At 50.6% G+C, this 11,849-nt stretch overlaps 1 protein-coding gene across 11 annotated transcripts in view; it reads right to left on the reverse strand.

The window, feature by feature from the left end:
• The window catches only part of GGTA1 (glycoprotein alpha-galactosyltransferase 1 (inactive)), a 78,762-nt gene extending 67,516 nt beyond the window's left edge, over positions 1-11,246 (reverse strand). For 2 of the 11 annotated variants that reach the window (XM_024998273.2, XM_059891003.1), the window contains exons 1-3: positions 10,990-11,057; positions 9,905-10,416; positions 958-1,052 (exon numbers count right to left, since the gene is read on the reverse strand). In XM_024998273.2, coding sequence (XP_024854041.1) covers positions 958-1,052; positions 9,905-10,391 — 582 coding nt within the window. In that variant the 5' untranslated portion in view covers positions 10,392-10,416; positions 10,990-11,057. 11 annotated transcript variants of the gene reach the window in all.
• Positions 11,247-11,849: the final 603 nt, after the last annotated feature.

Raw genomic sequence — 11,849 nt, forward strand, 5'->3', positions numbered from 1 at the left:
TTTCTTCCTTCAGGAATATAACTGTACTGGTTAATAGCAGAATGAAGTTACTATCACTTCTACTAATAATAATGGTAACAGTAGTTTACACTCACTAGCCCCATGTCAGGCACTAGACACATAGATTATCTTTCATATCCACATCGACCCATTTTACACATGGGAACATTGAGGCTCAGGGGCTGCATAACTTGACCAAGGCCAAGCTGTCCCTCTGAAAGCTCCCCAGAACACGTTTCCCTCCAGTAGCTATGGCCCCGTGACTCTGCTTACACATGTAGGATTCCATGGCACTACTGGAAGCCAATCTCTGGCAGCTTGGGAGCATTTTGTGGTTTCTCAGCTTATCGTCAGGACCCTTCTTTCTCCACCAGAATGGAATGACCTAGACCCTGCCCCTGGCCATTCATCTGCACTTGGAATGCAGAAAAGTGACCTCAGTGTGGTCACTTAGTAGCTCTGTGTCCTAAAGAAGCAGCACCAAGGCTCAGATGCCACTGAAATGTTACAGCGGCTCCAGTGGCAGCAGAAACTACAATTAGCTCCTGTTGGGAGACCCTGAGTGTGCTGTCTGTTGCCCAACCTCTACTAGTTCTGGGCAGCTTGCTTTTCCAGCTTCCCCAGGGATACCATGAGCAACAGCAAAAAATCCTTCCAATGCACGCCTCCTCTGCCTCAGTGAGCTAGAAGCTTCATCCCTTGCTTGCAGCCACGGATTCTCCTGCGTTTCTCAACACATCAGCCTCAAACATTCAGGGAGCTTTTTCATGCCAGGGAATGAATTCCTAAGCACTCAATTAATTTGCACACACACCCCCTCTGCACAGCTCTGGCTAACATGTGAAAATAGTTTGCCATACAAAACACCAATGTACAGACAACCATAGATCAACCTAGAGCATCCAGACCCCTGTCCCTGCTCTCTGGGGGCCATGTTCCCCTTAAAGTAAACCTCACCGTTGATTTTGTGAAGTGTCTCGTCTTTCCGTGCAAATGCCAGGCAAGTTCCTCTTGGGGACAGCTGGCTGGCCACTTGAGGACACGTGGTTTCCCTGACAGAGGAGAAAGGACAGCTGCACTTCTGCACGTAGATGCTGCCAAATACAACGTCACCCCGCTGGGCAGCTGACCCCCCTCAGTGCCCCTCCAGACACCAGGGCCATCTGGATTCGGGAACAGCCCTGGAGAAGATGTGGATGACTGTTTCTCAGGGCCTCCTACCTTTGCCCAAAACACTCTTCCCTCTTCAGCCTCCAAATCCTGCAGGCCACAGTTGGAAGGTCACTTCCTCCAGGAAGCCCTTCCTGATCACTTGCCCTGACAGGTACAGACCCCCTGCCCCCCGCCCACCCCCTACCTTGCCTCCCATGCTTCTCCTTCATGGCTCCCTCTGGGCAATTGGCTATTTAATGACTGTCTCCCAAACTGACTTCCATCTCAGCAGGGAAGCAGGGGAGGGATTGTACCTCTCTGTTTACTGCTAATCTCAGGTGTGTCTAGCAGAGATGCTGAGTACATTCTGGATGCTTTGACCAGCAGTAAATGAAGATCTGGCAGCCCGATGAATGTTGGGTAAGATCTGATTCAAAGCACGAATTTGGCAAGAGGTGCATCTTTCAGAACCACAGTTCCTGGTACCCAAATTCACAGGTGGGAAGCTCAAAGCTTGGGATCTCTCTGTACACTTCAGCAGCTACTTCTCCCTGGCACATTTTTAATTTGAATGTTCATTTCCTGTGGGTTTGGACTTGTCTGCCTTTTGTTTAACAGCAGATAGTGCTCAAAGAGAAGTTTCCTGGATCACAGCCTCAAAACATTTTGTTAACAAGGAAACTGAGGCTCCGACAGTCTCCACGTCCTGTGGGGGAAAGACCAGCTCACTTTCAGCCCAGCACTCTTTTCAGTGACCCCACCCCGACTCACCTTGGCCACCCACCAGCTGGAAGGTCACTTCCTCCAGGAAGCCCTTCCTGATCACTTGTCCTGATGGTACAAACCCCTGCCCCGTGTGGCTAAGACCAGGGCATGTTAAAGTAAGGCTCTGAAAGATAAGACACCTAGACTGGGATGGAGTTGGAAACTTTCTTTAAGAACTAATCACAAGACCTGGCCTCTCCCACCACCCTCTTTCAGCAGCTACTTTGCACTCTGGCTAATTCCGGGCTGCACAGTGCCAGGCAGGAGCCCTCTCTTGGGCTGGGCATGGATCTGCTCCACAGCCCGTGCCCTCCCCTTCCTTTAGAATCACCTTCACTCCCCCTACCCGCAGCCCACCAGGATCTCCAAGTCAAACTGTGTTTGGAGTGAGGACTGGGCTCTCATGCCTCAGTTCTTTCACTTAGTTCTTGAGAACCTTTGGCCAAAAGATCAACACTCTAAGCCTCAGTTTCCCCACACGTAAAATGGGGGGATAATTCCCACTTTGCCAGCTTCACAGGGCTTTCGTGAGCCTCAAGCGAGGTGGATATACGATCTCACTTATCTAACTGGCCATTCGTGTAGAGAACTCTAGGAAGAACAACACTATAGTATTTTTCCATTCCCACCAGGGTCCTGCAGTCAACCCACAACCAGCTGACCCCTTCCAGGGCCCAATCCTCTACTCAGCCTCTCCGCCATGCAACCCTCTTGACCATATCCTTCTAGACATCCTCTCTCCCTCTGCCTTCCCACATGTGCCCCCTCTCTCAGATCACTCACTCTCCAGTTAGGATCCGGTCCGGGGAGCAACTCCATGCTTTTTCCTGCCGTTCACATCTGCCTACCACACATGGCCTGAAACACACCCTGCAGGAAGCTGATGCCCTTACACCCAGATCCCTGGAGAAACCCAGCATGCAGTTTCCCCACGGACACGACATGTAAACACGCAACCTCAGGTCCCCACCCCGCTGCCCTCGCCACCTCTCCTTTAGGAAACTCTATCTGGCGATAAAGCTGGAGCACAGTGCCAGCAAGAGCCCCAGCCAGGTCTGACCAGAGGTAGCCGAGGGTCTGGCGCCTCCACCCCCCATTGCGACAAGCTGAGCAGACCAGCTCTTTGTCTGGAGATTTCTATGACATACTTTTACTTCCTCTTTTTAGAACTGCAAGGAATTTTATAAATAATTCTGCGTTCAGTACACTAAATGATGACCCCCTTGCCTCCATGGTCCAAATGTACATTACTCTTTGATTTCCCAGTCTGACCTACCTGGCCTCTCTCTTGCAGGAGCGAGCATGAAGCTTTTTATCAGCAGAGCTTTTCAGCCCAGGCTCAGAGGGGAGGTATTTTGTTCTAGGTCTGACAGGCAGTAGAGGCGCAAACTCAGTCAGTGGAGGCCACTCTCAGCCAGCAGGGTGAGCCAGGCAAAGAGTACTGTGGTCACGTGCACAGTGGGTTCCAGCAGTTCATGGTCAAGGACGGGAGAGATATGACACGTGACATAATGTGTCAGAGTGTGCATTGCAAGATGCCCAGAGATCCATGTGGGGAAGTGCCTAATTCATGGCGGGGAGCAAGAGGCAGAATGAAGAGACTGGCAGCTTAGAGATGATTAAGCTGGGTCTTGAAGGATGAGTAGGAGTCTGTGAGTAGCTTTTTAGGGGAGGAGGGAATGGTGTTCTAAGCAAAGGAAGCAGATGGGGAAAAGCCCAGAGGTACCAAACCAGGAGAGGGTTTCAGGAATTACAGTAGTTCCCTGAGGCTGGAGCAGAAGTTCCAAGAGGTGGGGTGGTGAGGGTGATGAGAGCTTCAGAGAGTAGCTCATGCAAGACCTTGCATATCACCTAGAGGAATATGTGCTGTATCTGGAGAGCAGAGGGGAGCCTTGGAAAGATGGACAATGCCAATCATCTAGTGTCTAGAAAGAGGACTTGGGTTGCTGGGAGAGGATATGAGGACGGTGCTAGTTTAGAGCAGAGAACAGGGAGTGCCCGGCAGCAGGGCTCTCAGTTAAGGAGGGTTGCATGCCAACTCAGCAGGGGCAGTTGGGTTGGAAGTAAAGGAACTCTCTGCAGAACTGGTAAAGAGGTGGAATTACCTGAACTATATTAGATTGTGGGGGCTGCAAGAGAATGATGGTGTCCAGACAGAGGGATATAAAGACTTGAAAGGCCATTGCCATGCTTGAAAAAAGGGGAACAATGGAGCCAAAGAGCAGTGGTGCAATGAAGATTAGTTTGGAGAGTTAAAGACAGGTGCAGATCTGTTTGAAGGGGTTTCTAATAAATATATGTGGTCAGGTGGATTGCTGGTCCTAAGCATCCATTCTGGACCAATAGGCAGAGCATATATCTCCATCCCATTGACTCTAGACTTGGTCACATGACTGTCTTTGATGAATGGAATATGGATAGAAGTGATCATATGCCAGTGCAGCCACTTTAAGAAACATCACATCATCTCTTTCTCCCTCCAGCTCTCACCATAAAATAACACATATCAGGTAGAAGCAGCAACTTCAGCCTGGGTTCTGGGAGGAGAGGATACACAGAGCAGACAGTCTGCCTGGCTGGAACCCAATGCAAGTCTACAAAACCATGTAGTCTTGACTGCCCTCCAGCTGACATGTAGCATGAGTAATAAAGAAACCTTTGTGGTCATAAACTAAGAGTCAGTGATGGGGGGATGTTTGTTATGCAGCATTAACTGCAGCCAAAGCTGATATATGCTATATATATGAGACAAGAAGGGAACAGATGGTGAAGAACCTCACATGTCATGATTAGGAGTTGTGCACATGGAGGGTCAACAGAATTTTGTAGGTGATGAAACTTCTCCATCTTTTTCAAAGCCAACCCTCCTCATTCCTTCCTACTCCTCCCAGTACCTCACTCTATCAGCCATCCCTGCCCTCTCCTGGACTGAATCCTTCCCCTGAGCTTATATTTCACTTGTCTTTTCCATCTAAAATCCTTTTCTTCACCCTCTCTTCCTTCAACTATAGCTCAATCGCTCCCCTGACTTTCTCAAACAAACTTCCTCAAAGAGTTGATTCTACTCACCATCTCCACTTCTTTCTCTATCACCTACCAGCAATCTAGCTTACCTGCCCTCCACTCCACCAAAACTACTCACAGTATATTCCAGTAATCTCTTAATTGCTCAATGCCATCCAGAGATCAAATTGCCAACATCCACTGGATCATCAAAAAAGCAAGAGAGTTCCAGAAAAGCATCTATTTCTGCTTTATTGACTATGCCAAAGCCTTTGACTGTGTGGATCACAATAAACTGTGGAAAATTCTGAAAGAGATGGGAATACCAGACCACCTGACCTGCCTCTTGAGAAACCTGTATGCAGGTCAGGAAGCAACAGTTAGAACTGGACAGGAACAACAGACTGGTTTCAAATAGGAAAAGGAGTATGTCAAGGCTATATATTTTCACCCCGCTTATTTAACTTATATGCAGAGTTCATCATGAGAAACACTGGACTGGAGGAAGCACAAGCTAGAATCAAGGTTGCAGGGAGAAATATCAATAACCTCAGATATGCAGATGACACCACCCTTATGGCAGAAAGTGAAGAAGAAGTAAAGAGCTTCCTGATGAAAGTGAAAAAGTAGAGTGAAAAATTTGGCTTAAAGCTCAACATTCAGAAAACTAAGATCATAGCATCCAATCCCATCACTTCATGGCATCCAGTCCCATCACTTCATGGCAAACAGATGGGGAAACAGTGGAAACAGTGACTGACTTTATTTTTCTGGGCTCCAAAATCACTGCAGATGGTGACTGCAGCCATGAAGTTAAAAGACACTTACTCCTTGGAAGAAAAGTTATGACCAAACAAGACAGCATATTCAAAAGCAGAGACATCATTAGTTTGCCAACAAAGGTCTGTCTAGTCAAGGCTATGGTTCTTCCAGTGGTCGTGTATGGACGTGAGAGTTGGACTGTGAAGAAAGCTGAGCGCAGAAGAATTGATGCTTTTAAACTGTGTTGTTGGAGAAGACTCTTGAGAGTCCCTTGGACTGCAAGGAGATCCAACCAGTCCACTCTAAAGGAGATCAGTCCTGGGTGTTCATTGGAAGGACTGATGCTGAAGCTGAAACTCCAATACTTTGGCCACCTGATGTGAAGAGCTGACTCATTTGAAAAGACCCTGATGTTGGGAAAGATTGAGGGCAGGAGGAGAAGGGGATGACAGAAGATGAGATGGTTGGATGGCATCACTGACTCAATGGACATGGGTTTGGGTGGACTCCCGGAGTTGGTGATAGACAGGGAGGCCTGGCATGCTGCGGTTCATGAGGTCGCAAAGAGTCAGACATGACTGAGCGACTGAACTGAACTGATCCAGTCCTTATCTTCCTAGATTGTTCCACAACAGTTAGCTTTGAACTAAATTCAGTATCTCGTTGCTCAACCTCAGACATTCCTCTTTCTGTATTCTCTTAGCTAGTGGCACAATTATTCATTCAGTGATCCCTGACAGAAAGCCAAAAGGAGATAATGAATTCTGTTCTGGATTTGTCCAGTCTGCATTGCCTTTGGGACATCCAAGGAGAGATACCCAAAGGGCAGTTAAACATGTGAACTGGGGGCTTACAATAGAGATCTGAACTGGAGATAAAGATGATTGTTATAGAGGTAGCATGAGTCAACTTGCCTATTTACAGAGTACAAGGACCAGATCTTTAAATCTCCATTCTCACATGAGAGAGCTCTTTCCTGAGCCCATAAATTCCTATTCCTAAAATCACAATTCCAGCCACCATTTGGTCCCTTTCCTCAGGAGTCATGCCTCACAATGGCCTCCACTGTTGTTGCTGCTGTTCAGTCGCTAAGCCATTTCGGACTCTTCGCAATTCCAGGGACTGTAGCTCGCCAGGCTCCTCTGTCCTTCACTATCTCCCCAAGTTTGCTCAGATTCATGGCCATTGAGTCAGTGATGCTAACCAACCATCTCATCCTCTGCTGGCCCCTTTTCCTTTTGCCTTCAGTCTTTCTTAACATCAGGGTCTTTTCCAGTGAGTTGGCTCTTTGCATCTTATTTCATATTCTTCACCGTGATCATGTTGTGTTCTCCAAGAACTCTTAAAATTCTATCATAAAAATAGAAGGTATAAAATACTACTACCCAGGCACTAAAAAAGGCTAAAACAAAAAAGATGGACAATACCAAATCTTGACAAGGATGTGGAATAATTATGTCTTATGCTTTGCTGTGGGAATGTAAAATGGTACCCTCTATGATCCCACAATTTCACTACTAAGTGATAACAAATGACCACAAAAGACTTCTCTAAGAAATAATAAAAAAAGTTGGCTTAAAACTCAACGTTCAGAAAACGAAGATCATGGCATCTGGTCCCATCACTTCATGGGAAATAGATGGGGAAATAGTGGAAACAGTGTCAGACTTTATTTTGGGGGGCTCCAAAATCACTGCAGATGGTGACTGTAGCCATGAAATTAAAAGACGGTTACTCCTTGGAAGGAAAGTTATGACCAACCTAGATAGCATATTCAAAAGCAGAGACATCACTTTGCCAACAAAGGTCCGTCTAGTCAAGGCTATGGTTTTTCCAGTGGTCATGTATGGATGTGAGAGTTGGACTGTGAAGAAGGCTGAGCGCTGAAGAATTGATGCTTTTGAACTGTGTTGTTGGAGAAGACTCTTGAGAGTCCCTTGGACTGCAAGGAGATCCAACCTGTCCATTCTGAAGGAGATCAGCCCTGGGATTTCTTTGGAAGGAACGATGCTGAAGCTGAAACTCCAGTACTTTGGCCACCTCATGTGAAGAGTTGACTCATTGGAAAAGACTCTGATGCTGGGAGGGAGTGGGAGCAGGAGGAGAAGGGGATGACAGAGGATGAGATGGCTGGATGGCATCACTGACTCGATGGACGTGAGTCTGAGTGAACTCTGGGAGTTGGTGATGGACAGGGAGGCCTGGCGTGCTTCAATTCATGGGGTCACAAAGAGTCGGACATGACTGAGTGACTGAAATAAACTGAACTGAACTGAAGAAATAATAGCCCAAACTGGAAATAACTCAAATATCCATCAACAGGAGAATAAATATGCAATGATGGTATATCCATAAAATGGAATACTACTCAGCACTAAAAAGGAACAAACTACTCATATACACAACAACATGGGTGAATTTAACAAACACTACACCAAGTGAAATAAGCCAGACGTGAAAAAGACATACAGTACAATTCCATTTATGTGATGTTCCAGAGCAGGCAAAATTAATCAGTGATGAAGAAAATCACCAACTGGTTGCTTGGAAGGGTGGAAGGAAAATTCACTACAAATGGGAACCTTCTGCTGCTGCTGCTGCTGCTGCTGCTGCTAAGTCACTTCAGTCATGTCCAACTCTGTGCGACCCCATAGACAGCAGTCCACCAGGCTCCGCCGTCCCTGGGCAATTCATATCTCATATCTCATTTTGGGTGGTGGTTACATGAGTGCAAACAACTGTCAAACCATGGTAAACCTAGCACTTACAATCTGTGAATTTTATTGTACGAAAATTATAGTTTAGTTAAAACTTAGCAAAACAAAAAAATTGTAAAGTATCTAGAAAATAAAAACTAAAATAATGAGAATATACAGGGCAGAAAAGGTGGCTCAATGGTAAAGAAGTTCGATCACTGGGTCAGGAAGATCCCCTGGAGGAGGAAATGGCAACCCATTCCAGTATTTTTGCCTGGAGAATCCCATGGACAGGGGAGCCTGGCAGGATGCAGTCCATGGGGTCGCAAAAGAGTCCAATTCGACTTAGTGATTGAGTGCCCACAAATGCACAGGGCAGAAAACATTCAGTTAAAATACAAGTATATTTATGCTATGGATACACCTATATAAATGTCAGTCCCCCCCACCTTAACCTAGTCCCCCTTTCAGTCTTTCTCCCCTCACTCTTGCCCCAATCTCCATGACAATTGCCCGTTAATCAGTTTCTAGCCATCCTAAGAGATGATGCAATGCAAAGAGCAGAAGCCTTAGAGACAGAGCTGCTTTCAAATCCCAGCTGCAATTTAGGAACTGAGTGCCCACCAGCAAGTTACTTGGTCTCTCAGCCTACACTGCCTCAATGATAAAGTCGGTTGATACCCGTTGGGCTGGGCTAAGCAAGCTGCAGTGTGCTGATTAGTTTCTGGAGAACCTAATTCTTTTGACCTCAGCCTGTGAAACCAAACTATATGTGAAAGACTCGCTGAAGGACTGGAAAAGCTTAGCAAGGAGACTCCTGGGCTGTTTCTCCCCTGAAGGTAGAGAGGTGGCCCTGGGGGTCCTGGAGTTAGGGTCTGGGTGGGCCAATGCTAAAAGCTCAGAGCCACCAGGGCCAGGAAAAGGTGTTCCTGACCAATGACTAAGGTCACAGGTTTCCTGGCAAGGCTTGGCCACTGGTGGGTCTTGCCCAAATCACTTTGCACACCTCTAGATTCAGTTGCTACACCAAAAGGGCCCAGATCACACTGGATCTGAAGAATCTGATACTGAAAACAGCCTCCAGGGTTTCCCAGTATCTAGAGGAGGCAAAATCAGACCTGAACTGGTTCTGTCTGAAAGATGGAAGGGAAAGATCAGCGCCCTGCTGCCCAGGCTCCCCCCACCACCACCACCATGGTGTCCCTTGAGCCAGGACTCTAGGCCTCTCAGGGGCAAAGTTTGAAATCCCCCTAACCAGATGAACCCGAGGGACGTCTTCAGCTAGCTTGTTCAGTCATTGTGCACCTGTTCCATGTAACAATAACTAAGAATCTGCACCTGCCCCCTCCCCCCTCAATGTGGTAGGGAAGGCAAGGAAGACCCAGAAATGATTCCCAGGAAGGAAGAAAGAACTTCGTGCAGCCCAAGAGGTGCAGAAGGACGATAGAACACCCACAACCTTCCCCCAGGTACACGCGACCCCCCACCCACCCCAGCCCCTCTGCCCTTGGCATTTCCTCACTCACAGCTGTCTCTATTTCGTGGTCGCAGAAACGGAGGCTCTCCCTGGGAAAGGGTTTCCCGCCTAGGAAGCAGCGAGGCCAGATGCTCCCCGCCCCACCTCCGGCCCCTTGAGACCCACCCATTTCTAAGTAAACGGAGGAGGCCACGAGGCCTGCTGAGGAGGAGCGCAAACGACAAGCAAAGCCACCAACGCCGCCGCAGGGGCTCGGGTCTCGCCTCCGCAGAGAGGAGCGCGCTGGCTGACAAACCTCCGCGTATTCGTCCCTCCCCTCCCCGGCCCGCGGGAAGAATGGGAATCTCAAGTCGCTCTGCTTGCTGTCTTTGCGTGCTGACATTTTTTTCCACTTTACTGTTTCTTGGACGCCTTTCAAGAGTTTGTGCAATCATTCTGTTTAGCTGCTTTTCTGCCATTTTCAAACGCAGGGTGGTGTCCCTTTGGAGTGGGAACGTGGTGGTCTGAAGACTTGAAGGGCCCGGATCGCGTCCCATCACCCCGCCGCCTCCGGCCTCGTAGCTGCCAAAGTTACTACGTTTGAAACTTTCCCCGTGCTGGGTGTTGGGCTTGGTTCTCGGCTTTCTGAGCTCCTCGACCTCTCCCTCTCGGCGCCCCGGCTCTGAGGGGTTCCTGCGCCCCTCCCTTACCCTCCCAGGAGCCCCCTTCCTGGAGGGATCCTCTTCCCAACCCTGTCCAGGGCGAGGGCGCCCCTTCCCACCTCCTGCCCCGTAGATGAGGCAGAGCCTTCCCTCCTTCCGAGACTTCCTCGGTGGTCCCGCCCTGCGCCCCCTGAACCTGCCTTCTCCCTCCTCCACTCCCCCGGACCCCGTGGGAAGCCCTGCCCGCAGCCCTTCAAGAGGCCCGAGTCCGGAAAGCTGGGCAGAGGCTGAGACGGGGACGGGATGGGACAGAGACCGGGTCAGAGTTGGGCACCGCGGGAGCGATCAGAACAAAAGCGGGGACACGGGCAGGGCAGCAACAGGGCAGGGCCGGCGCGGCGGCCCGTCCTCTCGTCGCGCCGCCCGCACCCGGCTCCAGCCCCCCGGGGGCTCGCGGGCTCAGGGGCGTGGGGTGGCGCCTCGCGGGACCCACCTGATCCGCAGAAGCTGGGCGCGCTGGGGGCTGGCCGGCGCCTCGGCTCCCCGGCGGCGTCCTCGGCTGCCGGAACAGTCGGCGCGCTGCCTCCTCCCGAGCCCCGCGGGGCGTGCCGGGGCGGGGTGTGCCGCCTGCGCTCCCGTCGGCCGGCCGCCGGGCGCTCCTCCGGGGCGGCGGGCAGGGGCGCGAGGGAGCCGGCGGGCGCTGGGCAGCGGGCTGCACGCTCCCAGCTCGGCCCGGCCCCCGGTGTTTGTGCAGAGCGGGTCCCGCCCCGGACTCGGCCGCTGGGAGGCCCGGCGCGCTAGTGCGCGAGTGCCGGTGCGCGTGTGTGTCTGGTGGCAGGGCGGCGCAGGGGAGTGTTTGTTTCATTTTCACTCAGGCAGAAAAAAGCCTGAAACCAGCAAAAAAAGAAAAGACAATCCCTGGTGAGGGTGGCTGGGCCTCTTTGCCTTCTTGGGCCTGCGCGTGGTGGGGGTGGCCGTGGGGCGGGGGCGGGGCGGGGGGGGTACCCGGAGCTTCGGACGGTGGGGTTGGGTCTGTCACCCAGGACCGCGGGGAGGGGCCCCGAAGCCCTGGCGCCCCGCCAGACACGAGGGAAGAGGAGAGCCTGGGAGGTCTGATCCACTGTTTGTTTCCTGGGGAAGGAAGGGTGCAGATGACAGCGACAGGCCGGCAGGCGGGAGCCACTCTCGCCGGAGGCCCCACATCCTGAGCTCCGAATGGGAGGGGCTGGCCACTGAGCACCTAGCGCCGGCCCTGCCAGGGTTTGTTCGCAGACTTAGTAGTCTTCGGGCCCAGAGTTCCTCAAACAGAATTCTGCACAGGCCCTGTGGTTCACCACTAGAATTATTTTAGAA

The sequence above is a fragment of the Bos taurus genome, chromosome 11 (genome assembly GCF_002263795.3).
Source record: "Bos taurus isolate L1 Dominette 01449 registration number 42190680 breed Hereford chromosome 11, ARS-UCD2.0, whole genome shotgun sequence".
Classification (NCBI taxonomy): Eukaryota; Metazoa; Chordata; class Mammalia; order Artiodactyla; family Bovidae; genus Bos; species Bos taurus.